The sequence below is a fragment of the Haliotis rubra genome, unplaced genomic scaffold, assembly GCF_003918875.1.
Source record: "Haliotis rubra isolate DU_JTF1 unplaced genomic scaffold, ASM391887v1 Scf15, whole genome shotgun sequence".
NCBI lineage: Eukaryota > Metazoa > Mollusca > Gastropoda > Lepetellida > Haliotidae > Haliotis > Haliotis rubra.
The window spans coordinates 99,321-123,618 of record NW_025765447.1 but is presented as its reverse complement, the minus strand read 5'-3'; the positions used below and the strand labels follow the sequence as shown (position 1 = coordinate 123,618).

The 24,298-nt window shown below is 40.8% G+C and overlaps 1 protein-coding gene and 1 long non-coding RNA gene across 2 annotated transcripts; one reads left to right on the top strand and one right to left on the bottom strand.

Moving 5' to 3' along the window:
- Positions 1–765: 765 nt before the first annotated feature.
- On the top strand, positions 766–4,213 carry LOC124270129. Its single transcript, XR_006896684.1, has 2 exons — positions 766–3,708; positions 3,810–4,213. It is a non-coding gene; the product is annotated as an uncharacterized LOC124270129 (long non-coding RNA).
- A 3,065-nt stretch (positions 4,214–7,278) lies between these two features.
- LOC124270128 (receptor-type tyrosine-protein phosphatase T-like) lies at positions 7,279–23,899 on the bottom strand. Its single transcript, XM_046705147.1, has 18 exons — positions 23,664–23,899; positions 22,916–22,983; positions 22,127–22,359; positions 18,676–18,763; positions 17,986–18,047; positions 17,247–17,283; positions 16,455–16,552; positions 15,083–15,208; positions 14,310–14,443; positions 13,396–13,531; positions 12,674–12,820; positions 11,947–12,046; positions 11,297–11,370; positions 10,540–10,671; positions 9,272–9,403; positions 8,374–8,516; positions 7,506–7,641; positions 7,279–7,361 (listed from the first exon to the last, which is right to left on the bottom strand). Exons 1-18 carry the CDS (start codon positions 23,789–23,791, stop codon positions 7,290–7,292), a joined length of 2,046 nt encoding a protein of 681 aa, XP_046561103.1. The 5' UTR covers positions 23,792–23,899; the 3' UTR covers positions 7,279–7,289.
- Between the last annotated feature and the right edge of the window lie 399 nt (positions 23,900–24,298).

Below are 24,298 nucleotides of genomic sequence, written 5' to 3'. Positions count from 1 at the left end.
TAGTTTGTCCTATTTTGGGGTTAATGTTGATAATTTTATGAGATTTTATATATATTTTTACATACAATGTTGCATATGACTGATGCATATTCTGTACATGTGCAATGTTGCACACATGCATATTCTGCACCTGATGTGCAATGTTGCACATGACTGATGCCTATTCTGTACATGTGCAATGTTGCACATGACATGCCTATTCTGCACCTGATGTGCAATGCATTGTGACATGTGCTCATAATGTACGAAACTGCACATGACTGGTGCTATATACATATGGGTATACCAAATGAACAAAGGGAATATAGTTTCAATGTAAATTATAAGTCTTGCACAAATTTCTTCCCCAGTATCTTGAAAAGGGACTTTCCATTGTAAAGCTATCTTGATCATGTTGACATGGTAATATTTGCACCATGAGAAACTAAGACATCCTTTCTGTCAGCATAATACAGGATGGTTGGGTAGGCCAGTGGTTAAGGCATTTGCTTGTCACGTCAAAGACCTGGGTTCGATTCCCCACATGGGCACAATGTGTGAAGCCCATTTCTGGTGTCCCCGCCATGACAAGGGTGGAAATAACTTTAAAATTGCTAGTGCACTCCGGTACAGTGGCACATGTAAAATCACTTGCCCTGATCATTTTTCCACTATCGCGGCCGTTTTCTTGTTGCTTTTTAAAATAAACAACATTATTAACATTGGAAAGTCAACTGGACACCGGTACAGTGTGATATACAAATTTGCTTGCCCGACAGAAAAAAACACTGGACTCGGACGTCGGGCAATGGGTTATTTCCACCCCTGCATGATTTTGCCGGAATGTTGCTAAAAGCGGCTCAGACAGTCTCTGTCATACCATGTAGAGGGTAATGGCTCTGAAAGAGTAACTGTTAAACAGTGTCAGATGGATGGATGGATCATGCGACAGTAGATTGAACACATGAGGTGACGTAATGTCTCTTTCAAGATTATTTACATATATAGCAATGTGAACTGAATAACTAGTACCAGAACAACAAGTTTGTTAGAATTGCCAATTTGCTCAAGCCTTTTCCCTTTAGAATAACAAGATTCTGCAAGAAATGGTGTTTGCTGTCAACGTTGTTATGCAGTGATAGAAATCCAAATTTGTCCCAATTCTGTTTTTATGGATTCAACTATAGTAGGGTGTATTTCATCATTCTGAGTCGATGCTGCTATTACAGTAGAATTAGATAAAGATTGACGCTATCTAAAGACGCTGGTCAAATGGAGTCCTCTTCCTTTATAAGTAATTTGTACGGTAAACAATGGTCGTCCATTGCCAGAAAAGTCTTGACAAGCCTCAGCCACTTGTCACAATGTCACATGTCACCAGTACCCTTACCTTCCTCAGGTCACACTGTTTATTACATTGACTATATGTGTTAATACATGCATAGTTACGATATATTTTCTTCCAATTTCCATTTCATACAATTGCAAAGTTGTGTATTATCATTGTATTGTGGTTTTAATGTATATTACTCAAGGCTCCAAATGAAAGTTCATGTGCCTTACACCACGATACCAAAAAATATTTGAATTTTTTTTATGTAAGGCTTAACCATGATAAAATGTTCAATGGTTATTTTAATGAATGTATATAATTGAAGGATGCAGAGATATGTAGGATGTCTCATTGTTTTTATATGGTAGATGTAACATATGTTATGTAAAATATTTTACTCAAAAGAAGTTTAAAACTCCTGATATTTTTATAGTTAATCTCACAATGCATGACGGATTAACTACGATATATAGTGGGTGTTCTTTAACTTCTTAAGGGGCACAGGGCGGTGGGGTAGCCTTGTGGTTAAAGTGTTCACTTGTCACACTGAAGACCTGGGTTCGATTCCCCACATGGGTACAATGTGTGAAGCCCATTTCTGGTGTCCCCCGCTGTGATATTGCTGGAATATTGCTAAAAGCGGTGTAAAACCATGAACACCTTTTATGGACAGTTCATTCTTCTAAGGAACCACAATTCTTGTCCAGATTTGATTATTTACAGACTTGGTCATGATGTTGGAAAATCGTTGAGTGTAGCATTAAACAACAAACAATTGACTGAAATGCTCTTAATCATATTATCTTGACCTAACACAGAAACAAACTTTGTCAAAAAACTCCAAACAGTGACAGTCAATATTAGAGAGTGACTTTTTAATATATTGCTTGAAAATCATATCTGTGTATATACCTTAGTGTTGAAGTTACAGATTTGATCGTGAACAAATGTGTTGTTGATATATTGAAGGATATGTTGGAACAATCCTTGTTGTATACTTTGGATATCCATATTTGTTTGTGATTATGCTACAAAAGGCTTTCATGTGTTAATGTTTGCCAAAATGTGCCATGTATTGATATGTTGGTGAACATTGGCACGGCTTATTAGTCACCATAGCAATGACTGTTTTACATCTTTCTTGGTTGAGATTTCCTTATGCAGTATTCATGGTGTTGAAGTTTGTGTTGGAGAAGCAAGGTTCCAGATTGTTCAGTTTTTGCCAGTAAATTATGTTATTTCCATATCTGAAAATTGATGCATGTCAGTATGAGAAATGTTTGGTCTTTGTAATACATTTGTCAGCATACGTAAAACATGTACGTTGAGTCGAGTGTCTATCTCGGTTATATTGCATACAATTTTAATTTTAATGTGTTTTGCTAGTATCGACTAGAGTGATATTCTAGAAGCAGTTGTGGGAGTCAGACAAGCAACACAGACATACAAAATACAGAAACGTGGATTCATGTCAGTATTATCCTCGGCAACCTTAGCTTATAAGAGGTGACCAATGGATCAGATGGACAGACTTTTTGATTTGATTGCTTGTCATGATAACAAGATGGCATTGATAAGTGCAGGGGGGTTATTCAAAATGCACATGTAGTGTACACAAGCAGTAGAGTAACGTCACACCATATATACCAATATGCACAAAAAGTGGGATACACTTAATAATAATAATAATAATAATAATAATGTGGGTATTTATATAGCGCTACATCCAGGTACTAATACCCGCTCATGGCGCTACAATACTATAGGAGAAATGAAAATAGTTAAAACTATTTACAGAGAGACAATTGAACATAGAAAGTCTAGTAATAGGCAAGACGAAAAAAGTGGGTTTTTAGAGACGATTTAAATGTGTCCAAAGATTCAGCATTCTTGATGTGAGTGGCATCACATTGGTGATAATGATATCTATGTCCAATATTCCAGTATGAGGTAAATGTTATATTTACTCAGTGTGATATTGGACTATGTTGAGTGACTGTAAGCTGTGGTTTGGCTGGGATTGGGGGTTGTTAGGACTTGGATTGAGGGGATATTAGGCCTTGGATTTGGGTCGGGGCTGTTGGTGTTTAATTAGGGTAGTGATTTGGGGGGGATATTCGAGCTAGGACTGGGGGTTTATTAGAGCTGGGATTGGGTAGATAATAGGACTGGGATTGGGTGGATAATATGACTGGATTTGGGGAATATTAGGACTGGGATTATTAGGACTTGGGTACCAGGTCAGGTGGTCCAGGCTCACCATGTGATTTCCCTGACCATGGGTAAGTCATTCATGATATATTTTGTGCAAGAACAAAACTCAGTGGTTAAACTACAGGTCACTGATGTTGGCATATCTCTGAAGCAGCCATTCCTTCTGCCTTTCACATACCTGGGTGAAGACGAGGCTTCAGTTAATTCCAGTATCCATATGTATCTAGTCAGATATTTTGTACCTCATGCTTGAGAGCTACACCAGGTACCTGGGTAGGGTAAGGCAATAGGAAGATGGGCAGCCAGGTTGGGGATTTGGACTCAGTGTTGACTTGTTTCATGCTTGCCATGTATGTTTCAGTTTTAATGAAGGAGTCATTAAACACACAACCAAACTTTAATTGGCCCCCACACCACCATTCAGATGGCACCGACCCACACACATCATACCTGTTGCTCATCGCTTTCATCCACTTGTATTCAGATATATCCCAGAAACCTGAAATCCATATTGCCCCCAAGCTTCCTGTTTGAGTGTGTTCTTATATAACACTAAACTATATCACTGCTGTATTGATATTTGTGAAGTGAGCTTCCTAATTCATCTATTTTCATACGTGCCATGTCCTTGTACATTTGATAACCTTTTCCACTTGAAGATGAATAAACAGGTATTTGAAGTGATAACCTGTGTTTGAACACTGGGGGATCCTAGGTTATATATACTGGACAAAAATAGTTAGGGATATATGTAAATTTTGAAATTATGAATAATGATCTATTTATTCATTGACACACTGATAAGATATAAATCATAAAAATACCAATATCCCTAACTTATTTTGTCCAGTATATATATACCCAGCAACCAATGGAGGTTGCTGTAAGAGACAACATTATGAATTGGATTGACTTCGTGAGTTGGATAACAGCGTCGTCCCACCCTAATGCGTTTGATCGTTGTTTGAGTGAATGGAGTATCTGGTCCAGACTCTATTCTTTGCCAACAGTGAATGGTTGGCCCAGACTCTATTCTTTGCGGACAGTGAATGGATTATCTGGCCCAGACTCTATTCTTTGCGGACAGTGAATGGAGTATCTGGCCCAGACTCTATTCTTTGCCAACAGTGAATGGATTATCTGGCCCAGACTCTATTCTTTGCGGACAGTGAATGGTTGGCCCAGACTCTATTCTTTGCGGACAGTGAATGGATTATCTGGTCCAGACTCTATTCTTTGCCAACAGTGAATGGTTGGCCCAGACTCTATTCTTTGCGGACAGTGAATGGAGTATCTGGCCCAGACTCTATTCTTTGCGGACAGTGAATGGATTATCTGGCCCAGACTCTATTCTTTGCGGACAGTGAATGGATTATCTGGCCCAGACTCTATTCTTTGCGGACAGTGAATGGAGTATCTGGCCCAGACTCTATTCTTTGCGGACAGTGAATGGATTATCTGGCCCAGACTCTATTCTTTGCTAACAGTGAATGGATTATCTGGCCCAGACTCTATTCTTTGCTAACAGTGAATGGATTATCTGGCCCAGACTCTATTCTTTGCCAACAGTGAATGGATTATCTGGCCCAGACTCTATTCTTTGCCAACAGTGAATGGATTATCTGGCCCAGACTCTATTCTTTGCTAACAGTGAATGGATTATCTGGCCCAGACTCTATTCTTTGCAGACAGTGAATGGATTATCTGGCCCAGACTCTATTCTTTGCCAACAGTGAATGGATTATCTGGCCCAGACTCTATTCTTTGCGGACAGTGAATGGATTATCTGGCCCAGACTCTATTCTTTGCGGACAGTGATTGGATTATCTGGCCCAGACTCTATTCTTTGCGGACAGTGAATGGATCATCTGGCCCAGACTCTATTCTTTGCCAACATTGAATGGATTATCTGGCCCAGACTCTATTCTTTGCTAACAGTGAATGGATTATCTGGCCCAGGCCCCCGTTCCTCAAAGCGATCGTAGCGCTACTACAGTCGTAAGTCTATGTCAAAGTATGGGAGTTACTGTAGTGTTATAACTCTATTAGCGGTATTATTGTTTAGCGGTATGCAAAAACAACTAAGAGCAAGAGAGTTACCCCCCTAGAGGATGTAAAAAAATACGCTGGCTAATAAAAGCATGTGAATTCCAATGCATGGTTTGATTTATTGAAATCAAGTGCCCTGATAATCCATCGGTCATCAAAAACAGTACAGTTACGATCACCTTAGGGTTACGATCGCTTTGAGGAACGGGCCCCAGACTCTATTCTCTGCCAACAGCAGTTATATAGCAGGAGTGTTGCTGTGTCGCGTTGACCAGCCATCTTGAGGCCCAGCATTGTCGTCCATTGTCGGCTTTGTGTTCAGGGGATGTCATCGAAATGTGGGACAACAACCCGGTCTAGGATGTCAGTGATGTACAGTTGTCCACTCAGATGTTGTCTGATCGTCTCAGGGTCAAGTCTACAGACATGTGAGATGGAAACACCCCCCACCCCCAACCTGTCAAATGGTACATACTCCGAGATATTCCACTCGGCATATGTGAATCGACTTTCGTCCGACCAATGGACCCTTCCCATGACGTCAAATTCCAATGACGACGAGCGTGACACCAAGCTTGTCTTGCTGCTTTGTGCTCTCGGGATAACAACGGATGTCTGATGGGTCGTCTGGTTCTACATCCGGCCGATGTTTGGCGATTTCAGACCGTTCTCACAAACGACATTGTGGAAGCCACACCTTATTTAACACACAGCTTGGCGTTATATGGATGAAATCTTGTGCTTCTGACAAGGCTTGTATCCTCCCTAGGAGTTATCACTCGTGGTCAACCCGAACCATGGCGGTCCTTAACGTCATTAGTGTGCTGATGTTTTCTGGCCAATCGGCTGATAGTCCATCATTAGTCCAATGACTTTCTAGCATGTTGCATACCAATAACTTGCCGTCTTTCAGCAGTTGTCAGTTGGGGAGCCCACATATTTGCTTATCGACAACGAAATGAATTGATTTTCCCAGTTATGGAACTGTTAGAACAGTGTGCTGAAATCTAATATTTGCTTAATGACGGCACACTTATTGCACGTGATGCTCGCCTTTGTTCGTGGCACGTGCATATCTAGAATGTATGGGTCAAAATATTCATACAAACAAACATAATTTTTATTTGAACAAAAATGGCTATATGGGAATTAAATTAAGTGTTGCGTTACATTGCCCCATGTATGAATATACTGACGTAATGAACAAACGCATGCGAAATGTGAACGCTAAACCTTTTCGCCTGAAAAACATCTGCATTTTCTTTCTTCTTTCATAGTCAAGCTGCTAAAATTGTCCTTTAAGGTCACATGGCAAAGGGTTGTATTTGAATATTTATTGCGTTCATGGAATGTTTGCGTTACATATAGTTCATACCGCTGATAGGAATGTAAACTACCCGTGAAGATCCGGGTTAGAATTGGTCTTCAGCAACCAATGCTTGTCGTAAGAGACGACTAACGGGATCGGGTGGTCAGGCTCGCTGACTTGGTTGACACATGTCATCGGTTCCCAATTGCGTAGATCGATGTTCATGCTGTTGATCACTGAATTGTCTGGTCCAAACTCGATTGTTTGCAGACTGGCGCTGGGACATGCGGCGTTAAACAAGAAACAGACAGGAACTTAAATCAGCTGATGAATGGACTCAGTGATGTTGTCAACATTTTTAGATTTGTCAACTGCCATCGGGGATGCTTTTCAAGACGTTTCTGGTCACAAATTCTCGTAGATATTGCACGCACGCTGATATTCCTTCACCACTTCATAGCATAGCTTGAAATCGTCCTGAAAACCAATATTACTGTTTGAAACAACAAATATTTCAACAAGAAGTTAATTGTGTTAGTAAACCTTGTTAAGTGACTGTGACATGTACAACCTTTATGTACATGTAGCTCTTTATCAAATCGTAGGAATCATATGACTCACGAATGATTGTATGAACTGAGGTCTAACACGCTGTAGTTCCCTGATGATGAGGAAGATGTCCACGTCCCCGTCCAGCCTCAGTCTGCTGATGATGTTGAGGACACTGCAGAAGACGCCGCTCGCGCTCGCGCCGTCACTGGTTCACAAAAAACGGCACGTTATTACACTGTAACATATCACTGCGTACCAGGGTGCCGTTTTACATAATTTCCTTAGCGCTAAGACTGTCGTAAGGCTATGTTGAAGTATGGTAGTTACGAACACTTTAGCGCTTATAGCTTTGTACAACCGCGACAGGATTTTCAGAAACCGTCAGTCCAAAAATATAGATAAACGTAATATTACTTTACACATCGTCAGTTAGACTTGTCCAGTTGGACTTGAATTCTTAATCTCTGAGATTATATATCTTAGTCTCTTAGATGTCGCCCTCTCTCTCCTAGCATATGCCACTAGTATCTCATGTTTCCCACTTACAGTAGACACCTGTACGTCGGTTTATGAGGGGTGCATACACTCATCTGGGACGCTACCTTAAGCCTAATGTTACCAGCCCTGCGGCGCCCACATTAATCGGCAGCATGGCATCTCAGTGTGGCAGTGCAAGCACACACGCATACACATGCGCGCGCGCACATACACACACAAACGCGCTGTTTGAGAAAGGGGGGTGCACACTCTGGAGATAGGGGTTGAGAGAGAGAGGGGGGTGGGGTTGCATACTTCATTTTCACGAGAGTTTCAATGGTCATTTAATAAACACACAAACGTAATACACAACCCTATAAAAGTGAAATATTCTTCAAAGTGATGACCACATTTCATGTTATCAACAGCTGATGTAATTGAAGCCATTTGTTGAACACACCGGCAGTGCACAAGCAGTACCGGCTTGTGGTCAGATGAACTGATGATCGTGTCTGTCTTGTTGACCAGTTCCAGAAGTGAGGCAGCATTTGACATTGTGTCCATTGAACACAGACTGAATACGGTGACTGGTTGCTTAAGGTCCTGAAACACAGACTGAATACGGTGACTGGTTGCTTACGGCCCTGAAACAGACTGAATACGGTGACTGGTTGCTTACGGTCCTGAAACACAGACTGAATACGGTGACTGGTCGCTTACTGTCCTGAAACACAGACTGAATACGGTGACTGGTTGCTTACGGTCCTGAAACACATTGCTGAGGAAATGCAAACACATTGGCAGTTGGAAGTTGACGAAACAATAGTAAGTAAGTGAGTGAGTGTGGTTTTACGCAGCTTTGAGAAATGTTCCAGCAATATATCACATCAGAAATGGGTTTCAGACATTGTACCCATGTGGGGAAACAAACCCGGGGCTTCGACGTGACTAGCGAACGCTTTAACCACTAGGCTACCCACCGCCCCCTAAGAACCAATGGGAAACCCAACAACATTCAACTAGGTATCACACTGTAGCTTTACTCTGACAAGATGGGAATGTCAGTATTGAACATGCGAAATTATATTCTCGGAGGATCATAATTCGTTTTTTATCGTATTCGTATTTGTGAATATAAAACATCAATGCCAGAAACTAACAAGTCTCGATTATCCGCTGGAGCAGACTCCATTAGGCACGAAAGGAAAAACAGGGTGGGGAATTATTGAAAGTTTTCACTGAAAATCAGTGAAGACCCCAGGTGTTCGCGTAAAGCGTAGACATGTCGTTCGGGAAGCACCCGCAACTCACAATTTACACAAAAGGTACAGTGATCTGTTTTATACTCTGTTACCAACCTCTTTGTTGTGGATTAAGCTCATGTGTCTCTCTCTATAGTCCTCCCTGTGTGAACTACTGTCCACGTGAGTAATGCTGAATGGCCCTGTTTTTAATCCTTTGGCCTCTGCAGGATACACACCCTCCGTCTCCTACAGCAACATAGTAGGGGGTGCAATCACAGCAAGGTCAAATATAAAACGATATGTTTACAAAATATTAACATATTTGAACCAGTTTAGGGAGGGGTTGGTGCTAAAGCATTTCGAGCTTGAATTAACACTATTCGGTCTCCAAGTGGCCTGGATCATTATGATTGCAGAAATTAAGAAGGCGCTTCTTCGATGGCTATAGACTAATATATTTTAAACTAAAAAAATTTTAAAAACATAAATAACAGTCTTGCGTCCTTCCTGTTCTTTCAGACTTGCCTCTAAAGAATAGAATTACTATACATCCATGGGCTTAGCATTCAGTACAGCCTTGGAGCTAGGCTACTCTACGGCCTGCCAAGTGATTTAAGATTTAAAGACATATCAGCCATATATGAACGGCATATATTAAACAAACAAACTTAAACGATATAAATAGGACGGCAAAGGAGGGTACAATTACTAAATTGTCACATATTTACACTTGAAACCTGGATGTAACCATAAAACAATATTTATGTCTGTCCACGAAACATTATAGGAACAGGCAATAGATCGCCAGCAACTAAAGATCGATCATCACACTAAGGACTGTGAGGACTTGTTTCCGACATGGACCCTCGCCGGATTTACACCATCCTGTCAGATGTTAGCGTTTGTAGACAAATGAATTAAAATATATACATTAATCTACAGGTAAAAGTTGTTGTATGCCTAAATTTACTTAGAATGTTTTGACTTAACGTACCCTCTCAGAAGGAAAACATATGAATCCATTTTTTTCAAATAATTCTATTTCTTTTTCAAACCAGTCAACGACTACATGAAACCTAGCATTGTTAAATAGATCCTTTTTGAATGAAATTTTGAAATAGTCATCCTTTGTGATAGAAAAATCAACATATTTTATATCTATTGATCTGGACAAACTGATCTTGCTCTGCTTTTCATTTAATAATTTTGTCCCTAAACATGGACAATTTTTGATGGATTGACAACTTCTTCGTTGCAAGCATCTACACTGAATTGTCGCATCCATTGCAATATAGAAGTTGTCTATCCATAAAGAAACTGTGGAATAATACTTATAGCCTTGTTCAACAACAATGGAACACACCCACACAATGCCGTCTTACCTGGAAGTCATCCAGACAGACAATGGTGAAGAGGTGATGGTCGTACACCAGTCTCCAAAAGTCGACTACAGTGTCTGGGAGAGGGGTCTGGGTGACTATCATGGTGGACGGTTGGGAGAAGCACTGGAACAGCTGCAAGTGATCCCTTGTTTAATATGGAGGAGGCAGAGATATTCACACAATGTACATGTATTCTACCAAAATATTCTTAAGGATCACTTCATGCTTTCATATTTCTACATCCATACCTACAACAGATCAACTACCCTAATATGAAGGAATCGTGTGGTGCTTAACATATTTTGAGCAGTATAAGACACATATGAGCCAGCGGAATCGGTCTCTTATAACAAGGCGCTGGTTCTGTATTAGACTAACGATTAGAGTGTAAATGTATATACATGTAGTTTTGATAGAAACAAATAATTCCTTTTAAATTGAAAAGGAGCCGGAGTGAGATGGAAGATTGATGGGGGTCTTGCTTCATGTAGGGTTTCAGCATGGCAGGGAGGGCTGGGCGGATAGGGAAATAATGTGGTTCAAGGATTGTGAGACAGACTTGTTGTATATATACTTGTCTTTTACAAGCGGAAACTTTCCATAGCAACAGCGACTTCCGCAATAAACGACTTCAGAAAAATCACGACTTACTACACAGCATTTCACTAGGGGCTTCGTGTTTGTGAAGGACAATAATGATTGCAATTTAGTATACTTATGTAGTGAACGGGTGACAGTGATGGATTTGTATACTCACTGGGACAATCACGGCATTGATATAGTCATTCCGCTTCTTGACCGGTGTGCACAGAAAGGCCCTTGACTTGTTTCCTATAATAACACATGGGACCTGCTTCCAAAACACGTTGGATCTTTGGTATAATATATTTACACATCATTTCAGACTTGAATTATGATCCCCTGAGAATATGCTATTGCATGTTTAATATTGACATTCCCATCTTGTCAGAGTAAAGCCACAGCGTGAAAGCTAGTTGAATGTTTTTGAGTTTGCCCTTGTTTCTAGGGGACGATGGTGTAGTCTAGTGGTTAAAGCGTTCGCGTGGAAGCCCCGGGTTCGATTCCCCACATGGGTACAATGCATGAAGCCTATTTCTGGTATCCACCGCCGTGATATTGCTGGAATATTGCTAAAACCAGCGTAAAACTCACTCATTCACTCACTGATACAAAATGAAATTTGACATTTATCGCTTTGGTGCACGGACATGTAGTTGACAGACCTAGAAACAATATCAGGGAGAATATGGGATTTGAACTTCCGATGTCAGTTTCTTTCTAAGAGACGCAACTCTGTCAATCGTGGCACTCTGAGACGAATGGTGTAACCCGTGCCTCCAAGATCAAAGCAAATAAAGGAGTGGGAACTCAACACAAAGGAAATACCAGGGAGGATATCTCGACTCCTGTTTTTGGCTGAATTCTCTGGCACCAGGGCATGCGATGTCTCATGTTCTGGCAGCGGAGATGCTAGTTCTCGGAGCAACTGAAAATATGATATTTGTGTAAAATGATAGATGATTGGGACATGAATAGGGTACATAGGCGGATCCTGAGGGGGTGCAGGGGTGCGCACACCCTCTTTTGTCCTGAAAGTTGAATTAATGTTATTAAATGACCATTGAAACTCGTGAAAATGTAGTGTGCAACCCCCACCACCCCACCCCCACTTTCTCAAAAAGCTTTGGGGTACACTCAGTTACCAAATGCCAGTGTCCCTTCTATTTTCAGCATCGCTAAACAAGTCCGTGATTTCAGTAATAATTTCAAGGAGGAACAACAATCATCTTGTGTCACTAACATATTAAATGATATTTTGTTGTTCTTTTTCGCCACGCTCAACAATAAGCTTATATATACAGCCTTTGTCTTGTTTTCTGGAGCCCATTTGATGTTTACAGAAGACTTGGTAATTGAACAGTACTTTATGAATCCTCAGATACAATATGATTGTTTCAAGCTACAATTTATCCCATTTCAATGAAAACTAACAGAATCAAGGGACGCAGCTCTGCTAATCGTGGCACTCTGACACGTCAGAATAGAAGTATATGCACTGGAGTTTTGTCACATTGATATTGCTAAGAACCAAAAGCTATGGAGTGAGATCTACCTGGAACTGTTTCCTGAGTACAGCTTCCTGCTGGGGGGAGAACGTGTTCTCTGAACCAAATGTTTGATGAAACTCCGACGACGTGTACCGTGTCCCACGACTGTTGATGGCCTCCAGGACAACGTCGTGGACGAACTCATACTGTTTCTGGGGAAGTATGGTAATACTCTTTCAGTTAGGGTGAAAGCGACTCTCTTGTCATGTGTATCAATAATGTCATGCCTATTTATGAATTATACTAACTGATTAAAGTCGATTTGCAGGTTTATGTCTCTTTGACGTGTCAGGATCCGCTGATTGTGGGTGCTTATCCAGATTTGCACTTGATAATGTTCTGGGGTCTGTCTCCACAGCACGTCACTTTACATTGAAAAACCTGACACTCGCGACAACAGTGAACTAATGTCCAAAATGGTCAAAAAGGGCGCAACTTGCAACTCACTCACGTATTCGCCATAATAGCTTTTAACTCGTCACGTGGAAGATAACATAAATATACGCATTCCCTCATCCATTTATCCATTCACACATTTGTCCACTCACGCACTTATTTAAATTTACCCAGCTACTCACTCACTCATTTATCCACTCACTCACCCCCCGGTCCACGTATCAATTCACTCAACCATCTACTAGTATTCACCCTCCCACTCACTAATTCACCCATCCTGTTATTCACCACCCATCTACTCACTCACCAGCCCACCCTCTTCATCACCTACCAGTGTCTGGACCATGTTCATCCTGTTATGCCTCATCTTGCTGACACACATGAAGACGTTGACGTTGTGGTCAGTCTCAGCCTCATCCACCAGGTAGTCCAGGGCAATGAAGGCTCCTGTCCGACCTACACCAGCGCTGGTAATACAACACGGACTTCAACACATGATGACCTGTATTGAATACTAGGGTGTCTATGTATCGAACTTGCCAAGTCTATTCCCATGTCACCACGGGTGTCATGTATAATGTTTACAAATGTTGGTTACCATGTGCCATACCTATTTTGTGCGACCACAACCTTACTTTTCATAAAGGGTAGATATGTACCATGATAAAGATATAGGTTGTGGCTTGTTATACCTCCGGTTGGGGTTCATCTCTCTGACGAGTCAGAAACCACTAGTCTATTAAGAATGCAGCACACAAACTTTACAAATTACATCACAATACCTTCTGACGTAATTTGTGACCATTTGTTACCAAAACCAATGCTCTGTGACGTCATACTGTTGCTGGTTTTGCCTAAGCACATGTCAATGTTCTGTTATGTCGTCTCTATGCGCATTTACATTGAATAAGTCAACCGTCATGCTTGTCTTAGTGACATGTGACCTACAACAGAGAGCGTCTGCACGTGAAATTGTGGTACTGTATTCTACAGGTGCTCCCCCATGCTAGTCATAAGAGGCGACTAACGAGATCGGGTGGTCAAGCTCGCTGACCCGGTTGACACATGTTATCATATCCCAATTACGTAGATCGATGCTCATGATGTTGATCACTGGAATGTCTGGTCCAGACTGAATTATTTACAGACCGTCGCCATATAGCTGGAATGTTGATGAGTGTGGCCTTAAACAACAGACATTGTTTCAGACAAGAGTAAATGTCTTGACCTATACAAGCCAGTTACCTGCAGTGCACCACCATGGGTCCCTTGTCCTGTAGTTTAACCAGTCTCCAGAAGTTGACGAGGGCAGGAGGTGAAGGGACTCCGTGGTCAGGCCAAGATGTGAAGTGGTAGTGAGTCACAGTCCTCTCGTCAGTCTATATAGAACATGCACTCTTTCATAGCAATTGACACCAGAATCAAGTTATATACCAAAAGGTGGGGGTGCACAGCTCTTTGTAATGTTTGCACTTACATATCCAAAATCTACCTTAATTTTCGTTAAAAACATAATTTCTGTTTTTCTTCAAAGACTGTAAGGAAACATCAACAAATGATTGTCATATATTTTTATACAACATGATTAGTATACTTCAGGAAACGGGCTGCCCATCAAACCTATGAGAGACGCCCTTATGAGGAATTTGTGTTAACACTGTCCCATATTTACGATCGTTTAACTTTCTTATTTCTAAATAAAATGAAATGATGACTCCTATCTGTGCTTCTAGATCAGTTTCGAGCTGAAACCTCTGAACGATTATTCATCGTCAAACTTGGACGAACGCTGCCATTAATATTGAAAAACACGAATTTTACTTTTCTTAATGATGATGTAATCATATACAATATATAGTGGTTAAAGCGTTCGCTCGTCACACCGAAGACCTGGGTTCGATTCCAAACATGGGTACAATGTGTGAAGCCAATTTCTGGTGTCCCCCGCCGTGATATTGCTGGAATATTGCTCAAAGGGGCGTAAAATCTCACTCACTCACTCACTCCAGTTTACTTACAGCCTGTGTTACCAGGAAGGTCGAGATCGTGTAATCCGCTCTAGATACCACAGCCTTGTTAGTGACCTTGACATTTCCATAAGTCTGATGTTGGTTCACGTCGGGCCAGTAATGTTCACATTTTTTCTAATGAAACACGCAAATAGAGAATATTGTTCATACGCCTAGGATTGATTGTAACTAAGATTGTCCTGTCGTCTTAGCAGCCAGCAATTGACGAATGTCGCCAACTACTTTCAGGTATGACATCGTTTCATCGTCACATTGTTCCATTCATTAGAATAAGATTTGAATGACGTCAGCAATGTTGTCCGGGTGACGTAAAAACAAACTGGTGATAACTGCACAATCAACCAATCCAATTGTATGAACAGGGTTACTTTCGGATACTGACACAGGTTTTGTTTGTTTGCCTGGCTCACATTTGGCCTGCGATGGGTCTACGGCGCCCGTAAACCGCCCGCAACTCCATTTCCGTGCGGTCGCAGTGCGACGGCAGCCGTCCAATCATCGCACGGTTCTACGGGCGCCGTATCCTCTACAATTTTGTCAAACAGCGAATCAGGTTTACCTCGGCCCGTTCACAAGGAAATCGCACGAAGCCCGTAAACAATGAGAACACAAAATGCGAAGCCCGCGGTCACCCACGATGCCTAAAAATCGTAGACAACTTTATCGTACGACGCACGTGGCAAATATAATCCACGCCGCACTCAGCAATATTCCAGCTAGATGGCGGCGGCCCGTAAATAATCGAGTCTGGATCAGACAATCCAGTGACTGACATCACCGGATTCGATCTACGCAATTGGGATACGATGACTCGCATCAACCAGTCAACAGTGAACAACTCAGCGAGCCTGACAATCCGATCCCGTTAGTCGCCTCTTACGACAAGCATGTGTCACTGAAGATCAATCTGGAGTTTCACGGCTATACTGACACAGACATACAGAATACTTATTTAGTCAGTTTACCACCCGATCAGGTATAAATACTTTAAATCTTTTGACGTAAGCAAGCACACAAAGAGATGTTCCCCTTTTCTTAATGGCCCGTTCCCTTATTTCAACTAATGAGTATATCCTGCATATCAGTTAAATAACAACTTACACACTACGGATTGATTTGTTTGTTGTTTAACGCCACACTCAGCAGTATTCAAGTTATATGGCGGCGGCATGAACCAGACAATCCAGTGATCACCATCTTTAGCGTCAATCTTCGCTATTGGGATACAATGACATGTGTCAACCAAGTCAGCGAGCCTGACCACCGAATCCCGTTAGTCGCTTCTTATGACAAGCATGGGTTGCTCAAGATCAATTCTAACCCGGATCTTCACTGGTCTGTACCAGACAACCCAGCCTACCTTATTCTTCTCCATCAGCCTCGTCAGCATCACTATCTGCTCCACCTTCTCCTGCCACACAGTTCGCCAGAAATCCGCCACCGTCACCGGCCGCGGCCCTGTGTTTATATACAATATATAGCTAAACGCCAACAAATAACCAGTCTCAATATTATTTACTAATTTTTTAGATTTAGTAATCTGTCGGATGAGTGAGTGTGAGTGAGTGAGTTTAGTTCTAAGCCGCTTTTAGCAATATTGCAGCATGCAATATCATGGCTGGGAACACCAGAAATGGGCTTCATACATTATCCCCATGTGGGGAATCGAACCCGGGTCTTCGGCGTGACGAGCGAACGCTTTAACCACTAGGCTACCCCACTGTGACCTGTAGGATAAGTTTCAATTGGCAAAGTATTTTGGGCTGCTATGGTTACATACATCGTTTTGCTTTGGCTACACACGCCTGTGAAGGCTACATACTTTGTGTTGCTATGGTTACATACACCTGTGATGGTTACATACTTTGTGCTGTTATGGTTACACACACCTACGATGGTTACAAACATCTTTTGTTACGGTTACATAGACCCGTGATGGTTACATACACATGTGATGGTTACATACTTTGTGTCGCTGTGGTTACACACACCTGTGATGGTTACATACATTGTGTTGCTATGGTTACATACATCTGTGATGGTTACATACACCTGTGATGGTTACATATTTTGTGTTGCTATGGTTACATACAGCTGTGATGATTACATACTTTGTGTTGCTATGGTTAAACACACCTGTGGGGTTACATACCTTGAGTTGCTATGTACTTCGGCGTCCCATTATGTCCCTGTAAAAATATGTTGGAGACAATGTTCATTGCTTTCATATTATATTTGATCTTTTCTAATTATTACACAATACAGGTTCAAATTCATCTGAAGTTCTCCTTGACGCTTAAATGATTTTTTTAAAATTGGAACATATTGAATGCATTCTTATATTTCTCTATCACCAATCATGTTTGTCGATAATGAAGGTGGGGTAGTCTGAGGGCGAATTGGACCAGAACATATTGAATGCATTCTTATATTTCTCTATCACCAATCATGTTTGTCGATAATGAAGGTGGGGTATAGTCTGAGGGCGAATTGGACCAGAACATATTGAATGCATTCTTATATTTCTCTATCACCAATCATGTTTGTCGATAATGAAGGTGGGGTATAGTCTGAGGGCGAATTGGACCAGAACATATTGAATGCATTCTTATATTTCTCTATCACCAATCATGTTTGTCGATAATGAAGGTGGGGTATAGTCTGAGGGCGAATTGGACCAGAACATATTGAATGCATTCTTATATTTCTCTATCACCAATCATGTTTGTCGATAATGAAGGTGGGGTATAGTCTGAGGGCGAATTGGACCAGAACATATTGAATGATGTTTAACAATAATATGTACACGTAGAATTATTGCAACTGCAACTCACACAAGAGCTAAGATCATATGAAATAATGTAGACATGATGATTCACAATGAGTCTTACCGTGATATAATTGGCATTAATGTAATGCTCGTCACCGGTTAACACCACCCGTGTGTCATCATCTAGAAAACGATAATCACGACAATGTGTGAATTAAAGTCAGCATTGTTTGTCCTTTTGATGATGTCTTTTTCTGTGAGTGAGCGTGCGTGCGTGTGTATGTGTGTGAGAGAGAGAGAGAGTATATCGATCAGTCAGTCAAGTCACATACTAACAGCTAGTTTATGCAATGAACATAATGTACAGGGGAAAAAAGTTCATAATAAAAGAATAATGTGTAATAAAAAGGAGTTCTGAGACTCTCTTCATTGAACTGTGGAAATCTAGATTTGCCACATATTCTAGACTTGCATGGGCTTTCTTGGATATATTTGTTTCAGGGTCTGTATGACAGACTAGTCAAGTAAGTGAGTGAAGATTACCGTCGCATCGGCAGTATTTCAGTCAAATACTGACGAGAACAGTTATATAGATAAATTCCTGTAACAAAGATAATATTTCATAGAATAGAATCAACCACATTGAATAGCAAATCGTTATCATCATTTACCAGTTAACGCTATCAAAATACGGGCTAGAGACCACCAGCAGCCCAAGCTAGACCAACTGATCGTGAAAGGAATGTTTTGTCTATTAGACTGTTACATGTACATCTATTTACCATGAGAATATAACACTTGCTATACTTACACGGATATAAATGAATAAACCGGTTCTTCTTCTTGTTCTCGGGTCTTTTCCCAACCTTGTGTGGCCGTCTTACACCATATGGGATAGCCTTGGCAATGTACACATGTTATAGTGCAAATATTTATAGTGCAAATATTTCACTAATATTTCACACACAAATATAATAACTATGATATGAAATTTATATGAATTTACAAAAGTTCCTATGTTATGGTTTTCCGTACACAAACGAGAGTAACTCACTCAGGTTGTAAAATACATGCCGCCAGACATGGACATACTGTAGACAATAGATAACGGTTTGCCCTGCAGTTACCGGCTGCATGTCACTTCCTGATTGACACGCTGACCACGTAATGATAATCTCACAAGCAAGTCGGCGTTATCTATTGTCTACAGTATGTCCATGTCTGGCGGCATGTATTTTACAACCTGAGTGAGTTACTCTCGTTTGTGTACGGAAAATCACAACATAGGTACTTTTGTAAATTCATATAAATTTCATATCATAGTTATTATATTTTTGTGTGAAATATTAGTGAAATATTTGCATTATAACACACACACAACAGGGGTCAGGTGTTGAATACCAGTCATCAGCGAATACACAGTGCCATTTAAAAAAGTACTATAATGTAACATATTGTATTTTGGGGATTACAGTTTCTCAGTAAAGTACAGATTTTAGTGCTTTTGGAGTTGAGTCATATTCGGGATTCGAACCCACACTCTTGAAGTCAGGAACCTCATCGAGTAGCCTACTAGGACCTGTACTTTAACTGGTAAAGTGCCCAAATATACCATATGTTACAGTTGACCACTCCATGAATGGTATTGTGTGATCATAGCTTTCGTTCGGTCTAGTGAGCCGTGCCAATTTATATCGGAGGTCTACACACACAAAGTACATGGTGAAGACTACCGGTTGTCAGACTTCCACATCTGTGGAAGCCGCGATGGCTCAGTGGGTTAGATGGCTTACTTTGAGTGCTTGTGATGAGACTCTGCCTGACTCTGACAGAGTGTGATCGAATCGCGGATGGAACTCAGCTCCACAAATACAAGAATATGTACGTTACTGAGAAAGTGTAAATATAACGTAGGTCACTGGCTATCAGAAATAACATTTTCTCTATTCTGTGGCGCACAGACGGACGCTGCGAGTAGGAATGTGTAGGAGTGAGTGAGTTTGTTTTTTTTCACGATGAGGCAAGTTAGTTATTACTAAATGCCTGTCAACAAAAGACAGTAAAACAGTTTAAGTAAAAACCAAATCACATCAATATTAAAACAAATAATTTTCATGAGATCACTTAGGATAAATTAATACTAGCCTAAGGCTATAGTCCTCTAGAAACAGTAATGTGTAGTAAAATAAAAGGGGAATGATATGAGTTTAACGGTGAGTTCAACCACACTGCATTTATATAGTGTAGTCAGTGCACGTGTGTGAGACTTTATCTTACCTCGCACATAAATGTCGCTTTCTGATTGGCTGAGCGCTCTTCTGTTATTTTCAGTGTACCCCGCTTACAAGCGAGTAACATGTCAATGTACCCCGCTGTCAATTGCAACTCATTTGGTACTTCGTGGTAGTAATTCTTAATCTCTAATAACATTGAATCACGTATGATGTACGGAAATTATCGATGTTTTGCGAATGCAAATCGATGGAAGGGAGATAACTCTAAATCTGTTTTCCTTGTCAGCATTATAGATAAGACGGTGGCCATTGCAATTTGGAGACGCCTGAAAACATCGAACATTATCTAATTACATGCCCTGGGCATAACAACATAAGACAAAATCTCAGAAGTGCGGTACTTGAGGTTGATGATGTATTCTCATTAGAAACAGTTTTGGGCCCCAATATCATGTATGGGTCTGTGCAACGGGCAGTTTTAGATTTTGTCTCTTCATCTGGAAAATATGATGTAATCTAGACAGGCTCTCGAATGGCTTAGACAGATTTAGTTCTGTGGTTTTAAATCATTTTAACACTCTGTCATCTGAACCTACTGCTTTTTTATTGAATGAGTATTTCATGACTTGTTTGAGTGGCATTTTAGAAGTTGAGACGTACAATATATAACAAGTTTTATGGATAACAACTTCTTTATTTTCGTGAGTGCGACGTTTCGATACAGATTCTTGTACCGTTGTCAAGCAAGAGTGATACATGAAGTGTAGGAGCTGCATATATATACTGTATATAACAATGAAACAACATAATAGACAAAGGAAACAACATAATTGCCATGATTGGCTAAGCAGTAAGCTGAAGAAGCCAGTAAGTACATAAAGGATAGTGAATGGAAGCCAGAGATGTAGTTACAATGAGATGTTTATACAATGGATGCGATGTTTATACAATAGACTGGGCTTGGTGGAGGAGTGGATCATAAGCAGATGGAATGAAGTATCCTTGGTCACGGTTGATGGTAGGCTTGTGGCGTTTGATGTGAATGGCTTCTGTGAGCTTGCGTTTAGTGAAGTCCGTTTGGTTGTTGGCGAGAATGGTGATGTCGGACCACTCTATTTGATGATTGGGGTTGGCTTTGATGTGGTCAGAGATAGCTGATTTGGTGTCGGAATTAGCAACAGAGGTGCGATGTTCTTTGACTCGGGTGTTGATGGGTCGGGATGTTTCACCTATGTAGCATTGTCCACAATCACAGTCTATTTTGTAAATAACACATTTCGGGTTGTTGTTGTTGACGGTGGGTTGTTTTCTTCCGTTGGCATGGAGGAGGCTGTTGAGGCTGGAGGACGCTGAGAAGGTAGTGTCTATTCCTGCTTACTGCTTAGCCAATCATGGCAATTATGTTGTTTCCTTTGTCTATTATGTTGTTTCATTGTTATATACAGTATATATATGCAGCTCCTACACTTCATGTATCACTCTTGCTTGACAACGGTACAAGAATCTGTATCGAAACGTCGCACTCACGAAAATAAAGAAGTTGTTATCCATAAAACTTGTTATATATTGAGTATTTCATGTTTCAGTAATGGAAGTGATTACTTAAGGTTTTTAATCCGTAACATGAAGCAGAGGTTATTCCATATATGTATACATCTATCCAAATTAATAGTGTTGTCGTTTCTTTTATCTTAGCTAAACGATTCCTTTTGGCAATGAAATTACGTATGATTGTTTATTAAATCAAGTCAATGTGTTGGGCGCAAATAGGCCTCTTATTGGCCCACGTCGCCCTAAAACTATAAAACCAACCATCCTTGTCAGCAAAGTCTAGCGATGGCTACAAAAAGATTTGTACCCGTGCTTCAAACAATTCAGAATTAACATTTAGGTGTTCGGTAAGATAAATAGGCCCTACGTTGTTCACTGGTCCCTTCGGGCTCTGGGAACATAAACAAACATCGAGGATACATCAACCCATGTCCCCGTCGAGACCAGTGAACAACTTATAATGTATATTATGCGCACCTTAAATTCTGTTTCAAAAGAAGCTTTCTTCCGCTTCTCATGTATACACTGTTGCAGTTTATCCAGCGGCATGTGTGGTGGTACCCAGTTGTAGTAGGTGGCGTCAGCCTCGTTGTCTACGTCCACGTCAGCCTCATCGGAGTACATGGCATCCTCGTCCTCAGTCTCAGCCTCAGCCACAGCTTCATACACCGATGGTGGTTCGGCACTGGCCCTCCCCATATCATACTTACCTGTATAATCACAAGGTATAAACACGACAACGCATCACAAAACATATAGAGCAGGACCCTCTTCCACATAGACAGCTGATATCATGGCAAACCTTTTCCTTATATGTATAGTGCTACACAGACATATGTAGAAACGTTATAACCAAACCATCATCAATATGTATACTCAATGTTGAAACACGTATACCATATCTCCTCTAATAAGCGCCCGGGGTAAAGCAGTGAAACAAAATAAGCGCCGTTGAAAAAATAAGCACCGGGCGATTTTTGGAGGAAATACGGTGTTCCCTTAGAGTAGTACACATACGTTTAGAAAATGTGAAACATGTAAAACATGCAAGAGAATAACTTCATATAGACTCCATTGTCGTAAAGGGCAAAACAGCAGCAAGATTGTACTGAAAGCAGGTATTCGGTATTAATCGAGATACGTTTAGACCCCAATACAATGCATAATCACGAATAAAAACTGTTTAACCTTTTGGTTATTGTGATACATGAGAATCGCCACTGTCCAGTTAACACGGGTTGTTGTGGCACCTATTCCATCTGTTACCTTCAATGTCTTTCATGTCAACCAGACGTTCTAGGGGCAGCACGGGCCTGTCGTGCTTCTGTCCTCGCCTAGAAACACGCAGTTTTAGCAATGAATAATTTCATATAATGACACAATGAATATCTATATGTATATATAATGAGTGAGTGAGTTAATGTTTAACGTCACACTGGCAATATCTCAGTCATATCGTGACGAAAACAATTTATACAATAAAAAGTGAAAACATTTTGAAGATTAAAACCTGTCGACGATGGACAGTAAAAATACTAGAGAATCACAGATATGCATATAAAACTAGCGAGTTAAACTAAAGCATTTTAATTAAAGAGGACAATACAGAATAAAACACGGGCTATACTTTATATATAATGACTTCTTCTAGATGAGAATCTGGAATCTTTGATTTTCTCCGTTTTGATGTTTTAAATCGAAATTTATCATCATCAATCAGAAATCAACCACACATCTATAATTAATCAATCATCCACCAATCACCCATCTTGAATTAACAAATCATTCACCAATCATCAGCCACCAAGCATCCACCAATCACCCATCTATAATCCATTAAGCATCCATTCAACATCCACCAATCATCATCCATCACCCATCCATCACCCACCCATCATCCCCCAATCTTCCATCAGTTATTATTACATTGATTAACCACCTGTCCCCTCACTAACACGAAGGTGTATTCCCGACAATGGGAACGGCCGACATTCCATATACTACGTGTATGTACCGTCTCCATAAGATGATGACTACCACAAGGACAGCGACGACCAAGACAGCTGCAACTGCTCCTCCAGCTGCTGCAGCTACAGCTGCGGTGTTTTCTAGAGGGAAACAACAATAATCAAAAGACGACATGGACAAGACATGTCTTCCTTTATCTGTGTACCAGTGAAGATCCGGGTTAGAATTGATCTTCAGTAACCCATGCTTGTCGTAACAGGCGACTAACGGGATCGTGTGGCAAGACTCGCTGACTTGGTTGACACATGTCATGGGATCCCAATTGCATAGATTGATTCTAATGATGGTGAACACTAGATTGTCTGGTTCAGACCGCCGTCATATAGCTTGAATATTGCTGAGTTCGGCGTTCAACAACAAACAAAGATGTAATTGTTTAAGTAAAATTGATATTTTATACTTATCCCGACTCATGATCTTTGCTTATCTCCCTCTTCTATGGGAATGTTAGTGGAACACTTGAATCCTTTGAAGTTCCCTAAAGCGGACGTAAAAGTACACTCACCCACGAGTTACCTCCCTTTTCTCGCGCAAACAGTCATGTGACCAGCCTTACTTGTCACTCTCCTGATTTTAAGCCCATGCACCTGGATCTACTGTGAAATCCGAAGTGTTTTCAGC

What these genes read in the sequence shown, in the direction of transcription:
- LOC124270128 (XM_046705147.1), bottom strand. Translation starts at nt 23,791, where the DNA reads ATGTCGTCTTTTGATTATTGTTGTTTCCCTCTAGAAAACACCGCAGCT. An exon ending in TGACATGAAAGACATTGAAG is followed by an intron (nt 22,360 to 22,915) that starts GTAACAGATGGA and finishes GTGATTATACAG; the next exon opens with GTAAGTATGATATGGGGAGG. An exon ending in TACTCAGGAAACAGTTCCAG is followed by an intron (nt 12,047 to 12,673) that starts GTAGATCTCACT and finishes TCATATTTTCAG; the next exon opens with TTGCTCCGAGAACTAGCATC.